The 24,488-nt window shown below is 39.8% G+C and overlaps 1 protein-coding gene across 4 annotated transcripts; it reads left to right on the top strand.

Annotated features, from left to right (window-relative positions):
• The first annotated feature begins 1,632 nt into the window (after positions 1-1,632).
• LOC111865432 (annexin B9) lies at positions 1,633-24,083 on the top strand. Of its 4 annotated transcripts, none has more exons than XM_023853464.1 (10): positions 1,633-1,773; positions 5,999-6,041; positions 11,531-12,055; positions 13,973-14,149; positions 15,911-16,115; positions 17,710-17,789; positions 19,577-19,649; positions 20,295-20,468; positions 22,674-22,855; positions 23,029-24,083. In XM_023853464.1, exons 2-10 carry the CDS (start codon positions 6,009-6,011, stop codon positions 23,080-23,082), a joined length of 1,503 nt encoding a protein of 500 aa, XP_023709232.1. In that variant the 5' UTR covers positions 1,633-1,773; positions 5,999-6,008; the 3' UTR covers positions 23,083-24,083. The 4 variants fall into 4 exon arrangements, with proteins under 4 accessions (XP_023709232.1, XP_023709235.1, XP_023709234.1 ...); XM_023853466.2 differs by having other exon boundaries at positions 1,644-1,743; XM_023853467.1 differs by lacking the exon at positions 11,531-12,055 and having other exon boundaries at positions 1,639-1,773.
• Positions 24,084-24,488: the final 405 nt, after the last annotated feature.

Genomic DNA, 24,488 nt, shown 5'->3' on the forward strand with positions numbered 1-24,488 from the left:
CCGTAAGCGATGGACCAAAATGGGTTGCATTTCTGAGAAGCTCACATTTATTAACACATTTCACTCACAATATGTCCTGATGCATCTCTTAATGTTTTGGGTAATTGTATAAACAATGTACAATTTTATTTTGGGAATAAAAAACATCAATTTTGGATATATAAGTCTTTATTCTTTCATACACATATGACTTTAATATAATATACACCGTAGGTCTCGAGTTATCAGTGGTTACATAAGAGGTTGCACAAGTGTTACACTGAGTTTCACTTATGTTACACTTTTTGTTACTAATGGCTTCATTCCATTTGCACCCTCATATAATAACGTTTACAATGTTAACATTTTTTAATATATTTAGAAGGGAAATGATCAGAGTCTTTTGACCATGTAAAAAGCATGTACAGAACATGGATACCAAGAAGGGCATTAGAATTTAAATATAACAGAAAGAGACCTATGGGACAAACCCTGCCTCCATGAGAAAAGACAGAGTATACAAGACTACAGTCTGCCATAACCCAGAAGACTACAATCTGTGTAGTTAGCATTATGATGACCTCAAAGAGTATGTAGTAAAGTATCTTTATTGACCAAAGTTAATTTAGCAGAAGTTTCTTTTAGAACATCAATTTCACATTGTTATATATTGTGTTTATGTGTGTAGTGACCTTCGTATATTGTCCCTCCATATATTGGACAGACAGGCCGCTCCGTGGACATGAGGTTGAAGGAGCATCAGCGGCACATCTGTCTTGAACATCTGGACAAGTCAGCCGTAGCTGAACACAGTCTCGATCTGGGACACCGCATTCAGCTTCAGAATACCTCCATCCTCGCTACCAAGACCCGATATATGGATCGCATCATTAGGGAAGCCATTGAGATCAAACTCCATTCCGAAAATATGAACAGGGAGGGGGGGGTTGCCTCAGCAAGTCATGGAAGCCTCTCATCTGTTCCCTAAAAAAACCCCCCGGGACATGACGCCAGATCCACAAGGCTACACAGGCCATGACCGACTAACATAGCAACCCCCACCCCATCCCCACAACTCCAGCTTAAGGGTTAGTGCCATCCCTTTAACCTTGCCTTTCTTTCCCATGACACAATATCATACACAAATCCTGCTTCTGTTCCCAGCCCCTTCAACCCTCCCACTCCACTGATTTCCCATGTAGACTTGCCCGCCCCCTCCCTTCACTGCTCTCACATAGCTGTGTTTATTTCCAACAGCAGTCTGCTTTTACCGGTTCTCACGGTCTCTTCGTTTGCGGATTTCTTATTTTTCCTTCTACCCTGAAGATGGAGGCGATACGTTCCTTCGAAACGTCGGTTAACACCGCATCTACACGGTGCCACATCCCAGAAGACTGCTTTCTTCATAGTCACCGCCGTGAAAACCTCGAATCTGCTCAAATCTTACATATATTTCTGTTTTCAAAATAAAAATATTCCGATATGTGCTTGATGCTACCAGCTATTTCTGCCAATAGGAGAGTGATTCGTGGGAGTGGGGCGGGGCCGATGTGCGTCATGTTACGTAACCGATTTTTACCGAACTGAACCGACCTCACGATGTGTTGCTTGCTCTTTCCGCGAAAGTGATGACGTATTTTATCTCTGGTGATGACGTTTATAAACACATCATCGCAATACGGTGCATGAATCACAAGGTTAGTGAGATTAATAAAGCGTCCGGTTGGTAGCTGTGAAAGTGACTGGAAGTGTCATTGTTTGCAGGCAAGTTGATAAGTAACTGATAAGCTAAGGGTAAGTGTTGAAGATTTGAAACATCAAGTACTTTAAAATATTTATTAAAAGTTAGGAAATGGGCGTGGCTCCTAGGAAAACCGCCGTGAACGCAGGAACAATCTAGGTTACATACAATTTTCCGTCAATAATGCAACTATTTATTTCTAATTCGAATTTGCTTTCTCTATTAACACAACATGTGTCGGCCCCAAATGGCCATTCTCAGGTGTCTCATTATGCCAAACCTGCTGCACTGCACTGAGTATTGCTCATTCCACAAGGGGGTAACTGAACGTTTCGTAATTAAAATGTTACAATTGCACTTAACTGTTGTGCGTTAAAGTCTTAAAATTATTGGGGATCGTCAGTGTGGGTTCCGACGTAACAGATCATCTACAGATCAGATCTTTTACATTCATCAGCTATTGGAGAAAAAATGGGAGTACAGTGAGAGAGTACATCAGCTATTCAGCTTCAAGAAAGCCTATGATTCATTTAGGAGGGAAGTATTGTACAATATTCTGATAGAGTTTGGGATACCCATGAAACTAGTTAGGTTGGTTAAAATGTGTTCAAACAAAACGTATAGTAAAGTCTGTGTAGGTAAACGTTTGTCTGATAAATTAACTATCCAGAATGGTCTAAAACAAGGAGATGCTTTATCGCCACTCATTTTCAACTTTGCCTTAGAATATGCCATTAGGAAGGACCAGGGAAACCAGGTGGGACTGAAATTAAACAGGATCCATCAGCTGTTGGTCTATGCCGATGATGTGAATCTACTGAGTGATAATATAGATATCGTAAAGAAAAACACACCAACTTTAACTGACACAAGTAAAGAGGTTGGTCTAGAAGTAAACATAGAGAAAACTATGTATATGCTGCTGTCTCATCATCAAAATGCAGGACAAAATCATGACATAAAGATGGGAAACAGATGTTTTGAAAATGTGGCACAGTTCAGATATTTGGGAACAGCAATAACAGATTGAAACCTGATTCAGGAGGAAATTAAGAGGAGATTGAACTCAGGTAATACTTGCTACCATTCAGTCCAGAACCCTTTGTCTTCTCATCTGCTGTCCAAAAACATAAAAAATTAGAATATACAAAACTATAATTTTGCCTGTGGTTCTGTATGTGTGTGAAACTTGGTCTCTGACATTAAGGGAGGAACATAGACTGAGGGTGTTTGAGAACAGAGTGTTGAGAATATTTGGAGTGAAGAGAGATGAAGTGACAGGAGGTTGGAGAAAACTGCACAGTGAGGAGCTTCATAACTTGTACTCTTCTCCAAGTATAATTAGAATGATGAAGTCCAGGAGGATGAGATGGGCAGGGCATGTATCACGAATGGGGGAGATGAATGTATATAGGATATTGGTAGGAAAGCCAGAAGTATAGAGACCACTAGGAAGACCAAGGCATAGGTGGGTGGACAATATTAAAATGGATCTTGGAGAGACAGGATGGGATGGTATGGATTGGATTGATCTGGCTCAAGATAGGGACCAGTGGAGGGCTCTTGTGAACACAATAATGAACCTTTGGGTTCCATAAGATGCTGGGAAATTCTTGAGTAGCTGCAGAATTGGTGGCTCCTCCAGAAGGGCTCAGGTCCATGAGTAAGTAAGTAAGTAATAAAATTCCTAATGTCTGCACACGCGAAGACAACACCACACGTGGTTTGTGGGAACAACGGACAAGCAAGAGACCAAATTGCAGACAAAACATAATGGGTTTGCATATGGAAAGGGTGAGCAATCTAAACAACTGCTTTGACAAATGGATGACACCCCATAGGAGGTGGAATTAGGAGTTTATGTAATAAAAACTTTGACGATTTTTAATTGATTTTAAATGGGGTGAACTGTATGTAACATGTAAGACTCTAACACACAACATTTGAGTGCAGTTGTAACATTTTAATTACAAAATGTTCAGTTATGCGCTTGTTTGGCATAATGGGACGCTTAAGAATGGCCATTTGGGGCCAAAACATGTTATGTTAATAGCGAAAGCAGATGTGAATGAAGAAATAAATAGTTACATTATTGATGGAAAATTGTGTGTAAACAAGGTTGAGTATAGTAATGCAACAGGATGCTTAAATACAAGATTGCAGGCACAGTCTTCAACAGGGTCTCTAGAAAGATCAAAACTAATCCAACATGCATATGAAGAGGGCAATAGAGTAAGCTAGGATGACACTAGGATTTTGGAAATTGAAAGTAACAGCAGGTATAGAAAATACAAGGAATCTTCCAATATGGCATGCTGAACCAATCCAATCATCCAACCCAATTTGGACATTTCTCCTATCTGGATCCACTTCATCAGCAATGAGGTTTCTGATTCTCAAAGGAGATTTGTATGTATGATGCGACAGATTCTTCAGGGGTTTCCATAAGGTTTCAGTCTCAGCTGTTCAGGTTTTGTTAGATAGCACTTGTTTTCACAATTTTTTCCCATTTCTTTGCTTTGGTGTTCATGCACCTGGTTTTGTTGGCTAGGTTTGTAGCAAAAATTTCTACCTCCTTTTCTATCCTAGATCCACGCCTGTGCGTATTCTATCACAATTTTTATTGTGTATTTTCCTGTTATATCCCACCGAATTAGCCTGGTCTCAGGTGATTAAATAGCTGTATGAAAGTGAAAGGAGTAGTCAAATTAAGTTGAGCTGAGTGTGGAGGTGGGGTTGAATGCCTCCACCAGAGCCCTGCAAGTCATAGAAGGCAATGAAAAGGAGAGTCTCGACTCTGAAACAGTAAAATATGATCGGGAGGTCCACGGGACTTGGGCCCGAAAATGACTGCAATGCCAGCAGCAATTGTAAACAGCAGACCCGCCCTCTCATAGAGAGTGCCCCACATCAACAAACCCGCAACTGTCTGACAGTAATCAAGATCCATAAAACCCTGGTGGGTGCTGTATTCCAAGACAAACTGGGTAACTGACAATCAATTGTAACATAAGACTCAGACCCAGACAGGGGTTGTCCAGAAATCGAGGTTCACTTCTTCTAAGGGGCCTAACTGGGCCATGCCAGAGCTCAAGCGGTTAGTCGCTGGCTTCCCACTGCGGTGGCCAGGGTTCGATCCCGGGTCTTGTCAAGTGGGATTTGTGGTGGACAAAGTGGCGCTGGGGCGGGTTTTCTCTGAGTACTTCGGTTTCCCCTGCCAATCTTCGTTCCACCAATTGCTCCACAATCACCCTCACCTATCATCTGGGGCTGGTACAAGAGGCCAGAAGTGGCCACAGTACAAGGGACTTGGTCCCACCCCACTAGCAATAAAAGAAAAGGGGGCCCAACTGAGTAGGTGTCTTTCGTCTCACCTGAGGATGGAAAGAGTTCTAGTTTCCAAAGCATGTTTACTAGTCTCTTTAATAAAGGACGATGAAAGAAGTAAAAAACCTAGTAATTCTAAAAATAAGTTGGCTCAGAATTGCTTGATTTTTGGACTTTGACCAATGTCCGGTATTCTAGAAATTAGTTGCACACCATTGTCAGAACACTTTAGAAAAAGGTAGTAGGCAATTTCTTTATTAGAGTCTGTCACAACACAACAGTATAAAGGTCAAGGCTAAAATTAGCATGGCTACATGTTTCGACTATTAAAGCCATCATCAGGCAAACACACGATTACTGAACTGCAATTGAGATGGTAAACCTGGATACTTGATAATACATTATAAAACATATGGTGTAAAATTACAGTGAACTATAAACTTATTAAAACAAAAGTTATGGCATAAAATAAGGCTAAAACTCTTCATGTGATATTCTATATCATCAAGTCAGTTGTTGCAATTTTGTTATATTCCCACAGACTTAATGGTATATTCAGACTTGTATACATGTAATAAACTGCTTGGAAGCTCATGGTATAGGTGTAATATAGTTTAGGCATTAATTTTTTAGCCGGTGCCTCATCTTATAATGTATTTTGTCCATTCTGTAGATAATATAGATTGCACGTGTTTGCCTGATGATGCCTTTAATAGCCGAAACATGTAGCCAAGCTAATTTTAGCCTTGACATTTATATTGTTGTGTTTTGATGGACTTTAATAAAGAAATTGTATACAATAACACAACAGGATGCACAAAATGAAAAAAATAATAGGTAGTAGGATTTGGAAAGAAAATAGGGAATATTTATCTGCATTGTCAGTCACTGTACTGTTAATGTTAAGGTATCTGAAAGTTGTAAAATTGAAACAATTTCCTTTTATTGCAGGTCAAGGATAATGAGTTACCCTGGCTATCCTGGATATCCACAGGTAGTGACAATTTTCATATTCATTCTTTGTTAAGAGGGGATTCTAATATTGCATTATGCATGCTAATTTTGAGATCTTAAATTAATATTTATAAAATCCACGCAATATTAAGATGTATGGAGAAGAGTTGTAACATTTGTTATGCATGATATTTTAAAACACACCGCTTCTTTCACTCCTTCCTGCATGTTTGTGTTCAAGTTTCAGGTAAAAATGAGGTAGGAATAACTGACATCTGTCATTCTAGTGTACTTCTGTTTTCTGTAATCACTGATAGAGAATTTCATCCAGGATGCTTTTTTGCTCTAGGTTTAATCTTTCACATTAGTAGAGCATTATAACGCAGAATGTTTTGCAGACATTGGACCCCTTAGACTGCTAGGAACAGTTGATAGCTTTCAAAATATCAGTTTGTAAGCAGAAATGTCAAACAGATATTCAATATTGACTGTTGCAGAAAATTTGGTTCCACATTCCTGTTGCATGTACTGACACTGACTTGACTTCATAGAGCAGAGTTGTTATTTATGAGCTTTTGAGCCGTGACACCTTCCAGTCTTGTAGCCTGATACATTCAGAGGCCCTTGATGCCTCCATGTTCATGGTTGAACTCTGAGGATGGAGGCAAGATATTCCTCTGAAACACTGCTATTGACCTACAAGCTTACATGGTGTTGAATCCAAGAAGACCAGAGTCTGAGAAATTGCTGGTTTGGAAATTTAAACTGTGTATCAGCTAACAGTTGCTCAGCTAATCAGAGAAATTCCCCTCCTTGTGTGTAATCTGAAGGTTCATTACTATGTTCTTATAAGCCATCTGCTGGACCCCAACCCTGAGCCACATAAATCCAGCTTAACCCCTCTCACACTCATTTTGAGACCTATTTTAATATCCTCCCATCCATGCCTTAGCTGGGATGGCGTAGTCAGGATAGCGACTGCTAAGGGCTGGATGACTGAGGGGTTGGAGTTCGAGTCCTGGTAGGGTTAAGAATTTTCTCTTTTCCGAGTCCTCCAGTCTGGCTTTGAGGTTCACCCAACCTATCCAATGGGTACTGGGGGCTCTTTCCCCGGCGGTAAAGCAGCCAGGGCGTGAAGCTTACCACTCACATCAAACTAATGTTGAGGTCAAGAAAATGTGGATCTGTACATCCACTCTCTCATATGCCTTCATAATGTAGTGCTTAGTTAGTTAAGCACAAGGACAATTTTACCTTTTTTTTTTTACCCATCTGTGCTTTAATCTTTCAAAAGGTTTCTTCTAATGTGCAGAATTCTATATACTCATTTCAGTATAGGATGCCAAACAAAGTTTGCTGTCAACCAGTATCGGTTATTTGTTTCTGCTTGGCATGTAGAAGGATTTCATTATATTTGGTGAACTATAGTGTGTTGCTTTACGAAAATAGATCAACTTTATAATGCATGATAAAAGTACAGGGAGATCAAGAAGTTGTATACATCACACTAAGCAATTATATTTTGCTGGTTTAATGCACAGCATTTTCTATTAATGTTTATAACCTTACATCTTAGAAGTGCAAAATCAAATCATGTCTTTACAACATATGCTCGAAATGGCTTCCCTGTTAAGCAATGCAAATGTGAGCTCTTTTTACCATGTTTGAGGCCACTTTGTGGAGCACCTGTAAACTGATGCTGTTAATCGCTGTCATAATATTCCTCTTGAGGTCATCCAGTGTAAGTGGATTGTTTTTATAAACAATTCCTTTGAGGTACCCCCAAAGGAAAAGATCTGCGTCACATGCATAAGAACGACTGGCGAAATAATGTTCCACAATGAAAAATCGTTGTTCTTGGGAAAATGACATGTCTGTCACACAATAAACAAAGCTATGCTGCAGATGTCATATGACTGATACATGACAGATGGCGTTTCTACTCGTTGTTACTCCTACAGTACCATCTAGCGGTAGGAGATATAATTATGTTAACTGCAATACAATTTATTACTTTTAGTTTGATGTGCGCGACTTTTTGATCTTCCTGTATAGTGATACACCATATGGTGACGTGTGTATAGCACAGCCTCATGTTCCCTTTAATAGATATGGCAAGATTCTCCATAAACTTTAAAACATAAATTCCTTTTACTAGAGAAGTTTGCATGTAACATGACAGTTTTCTTTAAGAAACGAAGAATTTTGTGTTTTTGTTTGAATATGGGATCGCCTTAGTGGTCTAGTGGTCAGAGTTCCTGGCTACAGATCCAGAGGTGCCAGGTTCGATTATCGGCGCTACCAGATTTTCTGAAAAGTAATGGGTCTCGAACGGGGTCCCCTCAGCATCATGAGGATAATTGAGGAGCTATTTCAAGGAAATAGCGGCTCCAACCTAGAAAACCGAGATTTACGGTCATCGGGATCCGTTGCGCTGACCACGCGACACCCTCTATCCACTAAAGTTGGCACTCACTTCTCCGACAAGTGGCGGTCGTTTGGTCGGTATGGTTCACTTGCTGACTACAGGCCACGGAATTTTTTTATTTGAATATGGCTAAAACAGTTATAACTTTGAGTGTGATTATTGACAAGGAAAAGAAACCACAATTTTGTGTTCATATTGTAACCTTCTGGATTGTGGCACTGTGTAGTTTTATTGGTTGTTACCAGTATTTTAGAGCAACATACTAAAGATGGAAAGGGGGTCAACACAGGTAGACACCCACTAGCTAGTTCTGGAGCACTTTATTTTGATGAAGCTATTTCCATTGTCTTAAGATGTCATAACTGTTATTCCCAACAACCGTGCATATAATAGTAAATTCATGACCCTGCCTTGTAATAATTTCCTTTCAGTATCTCTTGGTCATTCCCCTGGGCTTTTCTGTTAATTTGGAGCATTTCCTAGTTCTGAAAAGCCATTTCCATCCATGAACATGCTGTCTTAATGTATTACTCATAAGATGGGATAATATTTATATAAAACATTAGTAACAATCTACCAGACTACACTGTTTCATAACCCAGAACACCGCAATGTGAATCTTAATTGTGAAAACCTTAGTCACCTAACATGTCAAATTTTAAATTTAAACATAGTCATCATTGGCCATGTTAGATGGGTCCTTGTCACCACGACATGGCGCGTCCTCAGGTTGCAAATGTGTTTGAAAGAAATGTATAGTAAGTCCTTATAGGTAAAATTTGTCTCATAATTTTCCTATCCAGAATGGTCTAGAGCAAAGAGATGCTTTATCACCATAGCTTTTCAACTTTGGTTAAGAATATGCCATCAGGAAGGTTCAGGAAAACAAGGTGGGGCTGAAATTAAATGGGACACATTAGTTGTTGCTCTGTGCTGATGATGTGAATCTGTTGGGTGGTAATATAGATACCATAAAGAAAAACACACGAACTTTAATTGACGCTAGTGAGAGGGTTGTTCTACAAGTACACACAGAGAAACACAGTATACACATTGTGTCCAGGATGTGGACTCATTTTTTAAATTTTGCCCTGCAATGCCATCTGTTGGCGAGTTGTGGCATTAAGATTCTTGAAGTTTCAGCTGTAGCTGTCTTTAATTTCAAAGCGCAAGTATCGCTGCATCATGTGTTCTGACCTTGAATGTAACAGTACTGTTCTGATGCTCATTGGAAAATGGCGGTTGAACAGAGAGCCAACATCAAATTTTGTGTGAAGTTAGGCAAAACAGCTGGAGAAGGGTATGAAATGATGAAAAGTGTGTACGGTAGTGATTGTTTGAGTCGCTCGAACATTTTTCAATGGTATGCTCTATTTCGTGATGGCAGGGAGGACATTGAAGACTCTCCACGTGCATCAAAGCAGAGAACAAGTCGCACTGAAGAAAATGTGAAAAAAGTGACCGATGCAAGGTCTGTGCGCAGTTTGTACTGCACGCGCTGTCAGGCGATGAAAAACATGCCAGAATGGAACACTGCAAAGACATGTTACGGTCAGCCCAAAGTGATACAAAATTTACAAAATCGGATGTTACTGGTGACGAGACATGGTGTTTTCAATGAGCCTCTCACAAAGCTGAAGAGTGAAGCGTGGTTGAGCCCAAAGAAGCCGAAACCAAAGAAAGTGTGCATGAGTCGAGTAAAGACACTGCTAACCATTTTCTTCGATTCCAAAGGAATCATTCACAGGAAATTTCTGCCAGAAGGTCAGACAGTGAATTCTGATTATCTCGGAGTCCTCAATCGTTTGTGGGCAAGAAGTCTTCGAATTCGACCTGAATATCGAGAGCAAGGTTCCTGGTCTCTCTTCCACGACAGTGCCACACCCTACAAATTGAAGATTGTGCACGATTTTTTGGCCAGAAAAGCGATCACAGTCCTTGATCATCCTCCATATTCGCCAGATTTGGCTCCAACAGATTTCTGGTTGTTCCCAGAAGTTAAGTTGGCAATGAAAGGAGACCATCACAACACCATCCAGGACATCCAAAGGGAATGTACCGCAGTTTTAAATGTGATTCCACAAAAGGAGTACTTGTACAATGACTGTTTTCAAAACCTTTTCAATCTATTCCAGCTACGTACTTATTCAAAAGGAGACTATTTTGAATAAAAAGAGTGAAATTTTGAAAATAATTCACATCTTGTATTTTTAATGAACCCAGTCCTGACAGAACTTGGATACACTGTGTATGTTGCTCTCTCATCACCAGAATGCAATGGACATAAAGATAGGTAACAGGTGTTTTGAAAATGTGGCATAGTTCAGATATTTGGGAATGACTATAACAAATCAAAATACGATTCAGGAGGAAATTAGGAGGAGACTGAGCTCAGGTAATGCTTACTGCCATTTAGTCCAGAATCTTTTGTCTTCTCATCTAAAAACTTAAAAATTAGAATATTCAAAACTATAATTTTTCCTGTGGTTCTGTGTGGGTGTGGAGTTATTATTAAGGGAGGAACATAGACTGAGGGTGTTTGAGGACAGGGTGTTGAAAATATTTGGACTGAAGGGAGATGAAGTGACAGGATGTTGGAGAAAACTACACAGTGAGGAGCTTCATAACTTGTGATTTCTCGAAGTATAATTAGAATGATCAAGTCAAGGAGGATGAGATTGGCAGGGCATGTAGCATGAACGGGGAGAAGAGGAATGCATATAATTTATTGGTTGGAAAGGGACCACTAAGAAGACCAAGATGTAGGTGGGTGGACAATATTAAATTGGATATTAGATAGGATGGGATGATATGGATTGGATTGATCTGGCTGATGATAGGGACCAGTGGAGGGCTCTTGTGAACATGATTATGAACCTTTGGGTTCCATAAAATACTGGGAAGTTCTTGAGTAGCTGAACAATTGGCTGCTTCTCAAGAAGGGCTCAGCTCCATGAATGAGTGAGTGCATCATCATTTGTCCTTTGATGAGCTGTTAGTACATCCCTACGTAAATGTACAATTGATGTAATATAGTGGAGTGAAACTCTGTGTGTTAATGCTTTCTTAGCGCTGATTTCTTTTTCTCTTTTCTTTTTAAGGCTGGGTTTGGAATGCCACCTCCCCAACAGCCAACTCCTGGCGTATATCCTCCACCTCATCAAGCTACTGCTCAACTTAGTTATCCGTTGAATCCTGGATTTGCTGGGCAAATAAACCCTCCTGGTCCTGGATTTGCTGGTCAAATAAATGCTCCTAGTATGTCACAGTATCCTCCATATCCATCATCAAACACTTCCATATATCCTTCCAGCAGCAATCCACCATGTCCAGGTTATTCGCCTCAAAACCAGGTTGCAATGTATCCGCCCACAAACTCAGTTACGCACCCCAGTCCTGTATATCCACTGTTGACACAGTCCAGTTCTCCTTATCCAACCTCACAGCATTGTTTCCCTACTCCAGTGCCGGCTACTTTTGCACCGCAGCCTCAGCCATATAACCCTGTTACACCTGCTTGTGTTTCGGCTGTTGGTGCAGGCACCCTGAGCATGATTCAGGGTGGCCATAGCTTGAATAGACCTGGCTCTAATGTGACGCACACAGTTCGTTCCACATACACAAAGGTGAGGAGCATGAGTTACTAATAGTCACACCGATCCAGTCGAGTCAAATTGAGTCTGCCTAACTAAGATGCCATGAAAATATATAATTTGGGACAGTAACACAACAAATGATCGAAAAGAAACAAAATAGACACTACGGTGTCAACATTTATATTTATTCGTTGGTGGTAAGGCTACATGTTTCAACCCTTTTTGGGTCATCTTCAGGCATACACGAATTCTGTTTTGCTTCTGAATTGAATCATTAATCAGTATGAATTCATATTGTGTCTGTATTATTCTATACTATCAATTATATCTTAATTTTAAAATGTGGTTCCATTATAGTTAGAACTAAACATTAAACTTTATATTAAATGGATAAAAATTAAAATTAGAATTAAAATGGCTATTAAGGCATTTATAGCCAATATTAAAAATTTTAATTTGAAACTTGTGCCTGTTGAATATCGTATGTCTGTTTGTTGTGCCACTGTGGTAGTGATATTGTGCTGTGGGGTAAGTGCTTGCTGGGACATTTCTTCAGAATGTAGGTCGTGTTGGTTTTTTTCTTTTTCGACCTTCCTATTAAACGTGTAAAGACTGAACATGTTTGGGGTATCCCATTGGACTGGGACGTTTGAATTTGATGTTATGTATATATGCAGATCCCCTTGATGAGTGTTACTGCTGTGCTGTTTTTAATATTGTTTATAAATACCTTAATAGCCATTTTAATTATAATTTTTATAAATTTAATATCAAGTTTAATGTCAGGTTTTAACTACTTTTGAACGACATTTTAAAATTAAGATATAATTGTCAGTATAGAACAATACAAACACAATATGAATTCATACTGATTACTGATTCAATTCAGAAGCAAAACAGTATTCGTGTATGCCTGAAGATGACCCAAAAAGGGTGGTCGAAACATGTACCGTTACCACCAACAACGAATAAAAACAAAGGTTGACACAGAGTGTCTCTTTGTTTCTTTTTCATTGTTTGTTGTGCAAGTGTCCCAAATTATATCTTTTCGTAAATGACACACAGTAGGATGTGTCTCATAAAGGTCTGAAGATGCTATGAAGGCAGACCTGTTGACTTTGTGTAGAATTCATGTGTACGTGTCAAACTACACAAGTCTTGTCAGATTGCATGAAGGAGAGTGCCTCCCCTTGCAGCATCTTCATGGGTCCAGCTCTCTTCAGTTTGACCAGGATGAATTTGGTTGGTGTACAAATAGCCTTAAAGACTGAACTTGTTGCATGGAGCATGGTGTATGCTTGTGTGTGCCTTAGTAACACAAATTTTGCACAGTGAAGAATTTATCCTATTAATGAGATTAGATGAAGCAATTGTATCAATCAGGAAATTTAAAATAAACACATTTTAATCATAATGTTGTATTTTAGCATCCTGTTGCACTGATTTTCATCCATGATACGTATGTAATGGCCGTCTTGTAGTGCACTCAGTTTCATATGTTGCTTCTTACTACATGTTTCGGCAACATAGTGCCATCTTCAGGTTCGTTATTTACGCTAAGCTATTACATGGTTTGCCATCTTGTGTCTTTCATAAAATTATTTAGAAAGTACATTGTTCGTCAACTATAATAAAATTTGTATATACTAAAACTTGTTAAGATATTCATCTATATGCCTAAATTCAAGCTCGAGTATAGTATGGTTTGTCCACTATGGGAGTCGTTTCTGTGTGTACTGTGTCTGTGATGTGTCCTTCCTTTTTGGCTGCGAGCGTTGTAGTGTTGGAATGGTCGGACATCAAGTATACGTGAATGCCGTCTCCAGTCTATTAAAATATGGTCACTGGGGGAGTTCGATACTTCAAGAAGGACTGAGCTCCGTGAGTGAGTGAGTTAGTGTGTGGGTGAGGGAATGAATGAGTGAGATGAAGCAATTGTGTTTTCAGGGCACTCCTACTGTGACTCCTGTTGCATCATTCAATCCTCGACAAGATGCAGAAGTTCTACGAAAGGCAATGAAAGGTTTTGGGACTGATGAGAAAGCCATTATTAATGTCCTTGCAAATAGGACCAATAGCCAAAGACTTGAGATTGCGGTGCAATTTAAGACGCTGTATGGGAAGGTATGTGGAATATTTCTGTTACTGCTTCAGCTTGTGGTTGGTCTGTATGAAATACTGTAGTTTTATGTATTTTTTATGTATTTTATCTATTTCATGCCATTATTTTTCTTTTACATTTAGAGTATGAAATGGGTTGACACATAGAGATGCTTTGTCAGAATGGTTCCTGAAGTGAGCTTTATGTTCCAAACTGTTTTGTGTGATCATTGTAATAGCCAGAAGTAGAGAAGAAATTCAGTGATTGCAAATCTTAATTTTGCAGTGTCAGTTTTCTGAAATTTAAGTTGGTATGGGGAGTATACAACACATTTTGCTTGCTTTCGACACAAATAATCTACAGAGGCACTATGCTACAAGCCGGAACGTCGCGGGATCGAATCCCGATGTGGTGGTTTTTTTAAATTCACCTAATCCTTCCAACCGCACTATGGCCCTCACTCAGCCTCTAACAGAAATGACCAGGAATATTCTTTGTGGTAAAGGGCGGCCAGTGCGTAAGGCTGGCAACCTTACCGCCATCTATGAGCCGGTTGCCTAGAAAATGTGGGAGCCTCAACATCTCACAACCCTATGGGCCTCCACGGCCTATTACAGGGATAGCTTTACTTTACTTTATTTTTAAGTAATAACTAATTCTTTTCATGCTTTGGGAAATCGCAACATGCCACTACTAGCGTATGGAGAGAGGAATGGTAAAAGGATATGGGAGAAAGGAGGGAAAGAAATAAAGGCAAGAAAGGGACATAGCTGTGGAAGAATCAGGATGATGAGCTGGTTAAATGTTTTTTTTTTTAGTTGCTAATGGGGTGGGACTAAGTCCCTTGTACTGTGGCCACTTCTGTCCTATTGTACCAGCCCCAGATGATAGGTGAGGGTGATTGTGGAACAGTTGGTGGAATGAAGATTGGCAGGGGAAACTGAAGTAATCAGAGGAAACCTGCCCCAGCGCCACTTTGTTCACCACAAATCCCACTTGACCAGCTCCGGGATCGAACTTATGCTGCCGCGATGGGAAGCCAGTGACTAACCGCTTGAGCTGGGGTGCGGCCCTGGTTAAATGTTAGGGAATGGACGGAAGGGGAAGATAAATGACAAAAATTGGATAAATGGGGATGGGAAAACAATATAGGAGAATGGAAAAAAATGTAAAGCTATCTCTGTAACAGGCTGTGGAGGCCCACATGGTCATGAGATGCCAATGCTCCCATATTTTCTAGACAGTCAGCTTACAAATGGTGGTAAGATTGTCAGTCTTATGTGCTGGCCACCCTTTGCCCCCAGTAAGAATCCTGGTACTCATTTCTGTTAGAGGCTGGCTCAACCCCAGGGCCATAATGCGGCTGGAAGGATTAGGCCAATTGAAAAATGCAGTGACATTGGGAATAGAACTCGTGACCTTCTGCTTATAGCGCAGGGTCTTAATCAACTACACTACCACGTGCTTCGACGGGAGAATGGAGGGAAGGAAACAAGGGTTTGAAAGGAATAGAAGAAATTTTTTTTTTGTATCATGTTTGATGGATCATGCACTAGCATTAAAATAAACAGGAACCAGTTATATGGAGTGATATATATTGTTTTCATTTAGAAATGTGAATAAATAAATACATAATTATTTTAGAATATTACACTTTCTTTTCAGCATTACACATTCCTTGTCATTTCATTATTTTTGCAAATAAAATTACTTTGTTTAATGAATCAGTTGTTTTGCCTTCCCAAATCAGAAGTATTGTTTATTGTCCGTCTTCCTGTTGGCAGGACTTGATATCAGACCTGAAAAGCGAACTCAGTGGTCGTTTTGAGGACTTGATTGTAGCCATGATGACACCACTTCCACAGTTTTACGCTAAAGAATTGCATGATGCCATAAGTGGAATTGGTACAAATGAAACTACGCTAATTGAGATACTGTGTACCACAACCAATCATGAGATACACACAATTCGAGCTGCCTATGAGAGAAGTAAGTAATACTATGTATGAACCTTAAAAAATTCGGCATTGCACCAAAGTTATATGCAGCTGTTCCTCTCAACACTATAGCTCAGTGGTAACTGTATGTACTACCTATTGTAACAGTAAACAAGAAGTTCTGGGAAGAACTAATCTCCTGTTTTCCTTTTATATGATACAGACCACAGAAAATGAAAGATATAGGGGGGGGGATACACATACAGACAGCAAAGTGATCGTATAAGCCACCTTTTTATGTTTCCAAAAATAAGGAAAGTAGGCTAAAAGCTATTCATTTTGACCATGCATTGTATGTATGTGCTTCATGTGATTCTCACAATAAACAGTGATTTTGAGCCAGGCTATTTCTTTTTCTGTAAGGTGGGAATTTCTTTTTTAAATATTGTTCAAATGAACTTCATTCATCACAGGTCTGAGCAACAAACAGTCAAAAGGAACTACACATTTGAAATCAGCATTGTGAGTTGTATAAAAAAGAACCCTCTCCCCATATACAGCCTGAGAGTACATTTATGGTATCTGAAGCAAGGAGCATACTGGTAGCATAATCATATATCATTGAGGTACATGAAATGCATCATTGTATAAATGTTTAGTTCTTTCTTTTGATGGACGGTAATTCATGTCCATCTTTTTTCCTCTTACATAATGACAAATAACCTTGCTTTTCTAGACCAAGGTCAGTGCAGTGAATTGAAATATTGTAGGACAGATGAATGAGGAAAAATGTGAAGGTAATACTGATCACAGGCATTTCATGCTCCCTGTTACGAAGTTGAGAATAGTTAGGACTGAAATATCTTTCAGAAGTAGTTTGTAAATATGAATAAGTATTACAAATTAGTATGACTCTGTTTTTAATGGGAAATAAATCTATGTAGAAATGTGATATGGTTGCCTGTTTTCTTCTCAATACATTTTGTAGTATCAGAATTTTCAGAAAAAACTCTGTTTTTGATTGTCATACAGCTCAACTATTGTATTAATAATGTATTGTTGAAGCAATAGAAATTTAATAGAAATTTCTGATCAGTGGCAGTTGTTTGTAAGCAAATATATGACCGTCTAAATGTTATAGGGCAGTGTACCTATGAAGACTGAAAAGTAATTAAGTTAATTGTCTAAAAAGGATCTGTGAATGCTGAATTTTTTAAGTTAATTATTAACGTTTTATATTACATTCTGGTATTCTCAGATTAAGGTTTCCCCTCATTTAATGTTCAATTTCAGTGATCCCAAACCAATTATCTCAGTGTTAAATTTCCTCTGTTTAAGATTCTCTTCTATTTAAACTTCAAATCCAGTGCTCCACAAAGAAGCCTGAAATGGAAGTTTCACTGTATTAATTTGCACTAATTTATTTCTTATTTTGTTAATTATTAAATTTGATTAAGTTACAGATTTATTAATGAAAATTAAATGCAGTTAAAATAAAGGTGTGACAAAAAACAATTAGACATTTTAAGTTACGTGATTTTGAGTTATGCAGCTGCTCTTGGCAACATGACTCTCATAAATTAAGGGAGACACATATGCTGTACCTCATTTTGTTTTAGATTAATGTATGGTTCATTTGTTTTCAGTGTTTCGCAGTTCCTTGGAAAAGGATTTGTCAGGCGATACCTCAGGAAACTTCAGGAGACTTTTGGTTTCACTTTGCACTGTAAGTTAATAATTCTGAAGAAATACACCGAGTAAACACAAGTGCTGTAATTTCTTTATGCCTTTTTTGGTACATAAATTGTGTTTAATATAAATATTGAAAAGGTGCAATTGGAAGGTTTGTGCTAAAATTAACAAAGCCACGAAATTAAGAATTTTTTTCTGTAATCTCTGGAGACACTCCATGGTAATGTGTTATCTAATAGGCTGCAGTGCTGAAGTATTGTGCCTGTTGTAATGAATTTCATATCTTCGTCTTGACAGCCTTGTGGGATGTGATGACTTGTGGTGTAGGTAGAGACATTGCAGAGGAATCTCCTGCCTTCGTTTGCTTTTGTCGGAGGGAGAACATTCTTCCAAAACAGTGGTACCTGTCTACCATTCTACATGGGATCAGAGCCCACAGGGCCATTATCTTAATGTTTGCTGGTGTGAGAACCTCAGACACCTTCTTATTTCAGATTGTGATCTTCCATGTTGTAACACCTTGTAGTCTTGTAGCTGGATAAAGACTGAAGAACATGTGGCATCCACCTTTGGGGTTGGAACTAGTTCTGTTATGTAGGAAGGTGTGCAAGGATAGTGGTCACTTATACCCATGGGATGGGTTAAGAGAATGGAGCCCATTTTGGGCCAGCATGATTAAAGGCTAGGAAATTTGCCATTTTCAGAGTCTCTACCTGCTTTTATTACAGAAGAGAAAATGGGACATAGAGCACTGGGGAAAGACGGTCCTTTCATGGTCTTCCTGGGTGGGAAGTGAAAAATTAGACCTCTTTTTTTTTTGAGTGTTTTCTCAGTAAGAAGTAAATGTTTTGTCCTTGGAAAGCACAGCCATCTTCCCTTCCTTCATTCCATGACCTTTTCATGGAGATTCCATGCTTCTTGTTCTTTCTGGTAAGGTGGAGTTTGATCCTCATCATTTCCCTTATCAGTCCTCCACTCTGAAGATAGAAACAGCATGTTCCTTTGAAATGTCATCCTCCTGCAAGACTATGTGGTGTCACACTTGAGATGATCACATTCTGAACAATGACTGCTGCATAAACCTCAAAACTTTTACACTTTGGATGGTCTTTTCTACTTGGGACACCATTGATGATGCTCAGTTGTGTAATTATTTATTAACTAATCACAACCTCACTATTGTAGACTGGGCACAAAATTCTTAGTTCATATCACTGTGTTTTTCCACTATTGTATGGTCATAATCAGGTGGTTACATGGATACACTGTAAATATATAGTCATTGTAGATACAAGGCTGTATTGCCTAACTCCATGGAGATGAGCCCTCCTTTAGAAGCCACTAGTTGTGCAGCTACTCAAGAATTTCCCAGCATTTTATGGAACTCAAAGGTTCATTACGATGTTCACAAGAGCCTTCCACTGGTCCCTTCCTGAACCAGCTCAGTCCAGTCCATACCATTCCATCATATCTCTCAAAAGATCCATTTTAATATTATCCACCCACCTGCACCTTGGTCTTCCTAATGGTCGCTTTCCTTCTGGCTTTCTCACCAATATCCTATATGCAATACTGGTCTTATCTATGCGTGCTACATACTTTACTACTATAATTAAAATTAGATTCAGTGTTGCTAATAAAACTGGTGCTCAGTCCAACACTGTAATATACGGCATTCTGGTTTGGTTAGTTTGTGTGTGTTTGGTGTTGGCTGATGGAATGTGGGTAAGAATTGCAAGGAGTTGAACAACTGCAGCATAGATTTATATTCTTTTTATTTGCTGTGTGGGAATGTCCGTTAATCTGAATGTGCTGTTGCAGGGCAACCGTGATGAAAGTTACACTGTAGACCATGCAGCAGCTGTGCAGGATGCGCAGACACTACTGAGAGCCGGTAAGTACAGACACTTCTACTGTTCAGGAGTCATCATTTTCAAAACATGTTTCCATTGGTGCACACTTAAAATGAACTGTTTTATCATGAGATGTGAAAAGGGAGCAATTACACAAGTACTATATCCATTGTTAATTATAAGATTAATAAAATATTAACAACTATATCTTTCAGAAAGATTTTAACTCTGGAATTTGTAATCATTCCAGTCACCAATCCTCACAGTCAAGTGGGTAGCACTCCTGCTTCATAGACTCAAATTTTTGCCCATGGATTTGCTATCATGAATGAGGTTTGTGTGGTATTTCTCACTCACTCCAAGCTAATTCTGGGATAGTACCTTAGATTAGGCCATGACTGTTTCCTTCCATATCCTTTATAGTTCATTATTTTTTAGCATACCATTTTATACTGTATGATCTGAGCTACTGGCGGTATCATTGAATAAAAAGAACAGACTAATCCAGTTCATTTCTCCCCTTATCTGCCTCCACGTGGTTACTCAATCTAATCATGGTCTTCACTTGTACTTGGTTCTTTGTTCATGCCATAATTTGGTGGGGAAAAGGAGTGATATAATTAATGTTTATCGTCACATTATGTTTGGTGTACTCACCAAATTTCCAACTTGTTTTTATATGCTAGGTGAGTTACAGTTTGGAACAGATGAATCGACCTTCAATGCCATCCTGTGTTCTCGCAGTTACCCACAACTTCAACAGATCTTCAATGAATATCAGCGTCTGACAGGACATGACTTTGAGAAGGCTATAAAGAATGAATTCTCAGGGGATATTGAAGCAGGCTTGCTTGCTATTGGTAAGAAAAACTTTATGCTGTCAGTCTTAGCAACTCTACTGGTCACTAACCTCCCAACTTAGCCACTTTTAATGGTACATTAGTGGTTTGCAGTGTACCATAACAAAGAAATGAGTAGCAAGTGATACACATAGATCCAGAGAACAGCAAAAGTAGCTGTATGAACTATCTACCAGCAGAGGGAAAAACTGTTGCTCCAGTTGAGTTCTGAAAGAGAAAATTTTGTCTTGTTGTGCCAAGGTACCATCTGACCTTGATCAGATATGGTAGTCTGGACAGAGCAATGGTAAACAGCTATGCTCAGGTGTGGGAGTACTGAGCGAATTTGTATAGCAGTGAGCCCTCTTGACTCATATTTGGGAGGTGCTGGGTTTGAATCTCAGCCAGGGTACCAGCTGTCCTGCCTGAGATTTCCTGTAGTTTCCCTAAGTCCATCCAGGAAAATTCCTCTGGTATAGATTGGGGACTGGTGGCACAGAGGAGTGGGATGTTGTCCAATGGACAAACCATGTGGTTGATGAAAAGAGGTGGTGTAGGAGAGGTGGGAAATGCATGGTTTTGGTGGGAAAACCATAAAGAAAGAGACGACCACTTGGCAGCATAGTTGTAGATGAGATATTAAAACAAAAGAATTGGAATGCGAGGGTGTAAAATGGATTCATCTGGCTCAGGATGGTGACCAGTGGTGGGCTGTTATGAAGAAAGTAATGGAACTTTGAGTTCAGTAAATTTATGAGAATACTGTATGTCCAAAAAGTATCCGACTTTATTTTTTTCCACTGTAAGTAATGGCCAAAGGGGTGGGGAAACTGAGCAGAGTGGTAGAAGGGACTTTCATGCACATGTGTGATTTTTTACTGACTTGCAACACTGCCAGATGTGTCTGTGGCTGCCAGATAGCGAAGTGGTGTAACACGTGTTTGTTGCATTCTCGTTTTGCTCAAGAGGACAGAACGCTTGGAGCAGCGATACTGCATTAAGTTTTGTCAGAAACTTGGGGATACCCAAGCGGAAACAATTCACAAAATTCAGCAGGCTTTCGACGATGATGCAATGGGGGTCACTCAAAGTAAAGAGTGGTTCAGCTGCTTTAAACATGGCTGTATGTCGGCGGACAGTGAGCAGCGTTCCAGCAGACTGTCAGTGCTGATGTCACTGAAAAAGTGGGGACACTGATCATGGAGGACCGTTGTTTGGCCATCCGTGAAGTTGCTGATGAGGTTGGGATCAACAGAGGTTCCGCAAACACAATTTTAACTGAGGATTTGGGCATGCGATGAGTGGCGGCAGAATTTGTGCCCAAGCTGCTTTCGCCAGAGCAGCAACAACTCCGTCTTGAGGTCGTGCAGGACATGCTGGAGTGCACCAACAGGGATCCTGAGTTCCTGAAGACTATGATCACTGGTGACGAGTTGTGGGTGTATGGATATGAATGACCCGGAAACCAAGGTCCAGGCGTCACAATGGAAGCATCCAACATCCCCGAGGCCCAGAAGAGCACGACAGGTTCGGAGCAATGTGAAGGTGATACTGTTTTTTTTTTTTTCGATTACCGGGGTGTTGTGCATCATGAGTACACACCACTAGGCCAGACTGTCAATAAGGAGTACTACCAAGAAGTCCTCCGGCATCTTTGTGATGCAGTTCGGCGCAAGAGACCTGAACTGTGGGACGCACACAACTGGCAGCTGCATCATGATAATGTCCCAGCTCATTCATCACACCTGATCCAGGGTTTCCTGGCCATGCACGGCATTCCGCAGGTTTGCCAGGCTCCCTACTCTCCTGACATGGCTCCTTGTGATTTCTGGCTGTTCCTGAGATTGAAGACCCCGCTAAAAGGCTGCTGTTTTGACAGCCGTGAGGACAGAATGCGATGGCGTAGCTGCACGCCATTCCAAAAGAAGCCTTCCAGAATTACTTCCAGCGATGGAAGGACCGCTTGGCTAAGTGTGTGGAGTCACAAGGGGCCTACTTTGAAGGCGATTAGGTATTGTAACCACCCAGATACAGAACTTCTTTTTCCAGGCCCAAGGTTGGGTACTTTTTGGACAGAGTAGTATCTTGACTAGCTTAGCAATGTTTACCTTCTCAGGGAGGTTTTGGCTCAATGGAATTAGAAATGAAGGGCTCAGCCTGTGAGTAGAAAAATCTGGCAGTGTTAAAGTGAAATGTTTTTTATTTAGATGTATTTTTTCCCCCCAGTGAAATCTGTGCGCAACAAGGCAGCCTTTTTTGCGGAGCGTCTATATGAAAGTATGGCTGGTATGGGTACTAAAGACCGAGCTCTGATTCGCATTATGGTGACACGATGCGAAGTGGATATGGTCGATATTAAGAATGCTTTTCAGAGTAAATATGGCAAGACATTGGAGAGTTTTATATCAGTAAGTGGCTTCATCTTATTGCTTGAAGTAATGATGGTGTGTTTTTGATATTCAGAGTTTTCACAGTGATGACAGTTCATTTTGTACAGTCTCGCTAATCTGGTTCTTGCTATTATCATAAAACTTGTTTCTTTGTATTTTATATAAAGTGATGCCATTTTACTTCTTTCTAGGATGATACATCGGGAGACTATAAGAAGTGCCTGCTTGCTTTGTCATCCCAATAATATGGATAATTCTCTGTCCATACTGCATAGCATTCAAAAGCTACATCCATGCTGCATATTCTAGCAGATGCCTTCTTGTTCTAAATATATAGGCCTATATACTACATATAAGATATATATACTTTTTACATTTTAGTGTGAAGTTTTTATCTCTGTACTGTACCTGCACACATTGTGCCTACTCAATATGAAGAATCAAACTATGAAAATCATAGTTCTTAATGATTTATGAGTTTGATCTTTGATAGCATATTTACTTGTGTAATGTCCCCCTTCTTATAATGTTCCTTCTTTTTGTAACTGATCACACAGCAGTTCATTTTAACTCTGCCCCATAGTACAGTTGAGGAACTATGGTTCAATTCCAAGTAAGGGCAAGGGCTTCCTCTCTTCCTCATAATGTCCAGACTGGCTCTGGGACCCAACCAGCCTCTTATACAGTGAATACTGGGGGTTGTTTCATGGGGTGTAAAGTGGGAAGGGCGTGAAGCTGACCACTTCAGGGTTGAGATTAAAAATGGTGGGGATTCATTCCACCATATGTCTTCATGAGGTGGTGCTTAATTAAGCACAGGGACAACTTTAGTTTCTTATATGACTTCAGTGCAAGTCTCTTGTTTTATCAAGAACTAACCTAAAGCATTTTGGTTTTCCCCACACATATAGTGAAATCTAGTATTTAGTGATATTTTTTTCTTGTCCCAGCAAGAGCCCAGCAGAGAAACAGTATGTATATCTTTTTCCTGTATTCTTTGAAGGTTGGTTTCGTTTATAACATTCAATGTAAGATCTTTTCACCTTTCCAGAAAAATTTGCCAGTAGTGCTGATTATGCAATATCGTTTATTTGTATAAAAGCAGTTTAACTACTTCTGTAAGTAATTCAGTGAATCATTACCTCCCAGGAAGTCACCACTGGTTCTGAGGAAGGTTGCCATGATATTAAGAATTATTTGAAATATAGTTGTACTCCTGCATGGTTTTGGCAAGTCAGATTTAAAATAGGTAAAAGGTAAAGGTAAAGTCACTCCTGTATTTAACTAATTAAGCACTATGCCATGAGGATGTATGGGGGAGTGGTTGTATATATATCCATGTATTATTGACCTTGGGCACTAGTGGGAGGTGAGTGGTCAGCTTCATGACCTGGCTGCTTTACCACCAGAGAAAAGAGTCCATAGTACCCATTGGATAGGAGCAACTTGGATGGGGTGCAGAACCAGTCTGGATGATATGGAGAGGAGAAAAATTTGCCCCTACTGGGACTTGAACACCAACCCCTCAGCTATCCAGCCAGTCACTATACTGACTGCACCATCCCAGCTCCCAGTTTAATATAGATTCTTTCATAGAATGTAGGGGGGTGGCATGCAGGAGTGTAGTTGGTTTAGGCACTATGCTACTAGC

Source organism: Cryptotermes secundus, unplaced genomic scaffold (genome assembly GCF_002891405.2).
Source record: "Cryptotermes secundus unplaced genomic scaffold, Csec_1.0 scaffold343, whole genome shotgun sequence".
NCBI lineage: Eukaryota > Metazoa > Arthropoda > Insecta > Blattodea > Kalotermitidae > Cryptotermes > Cryptotermes secundus.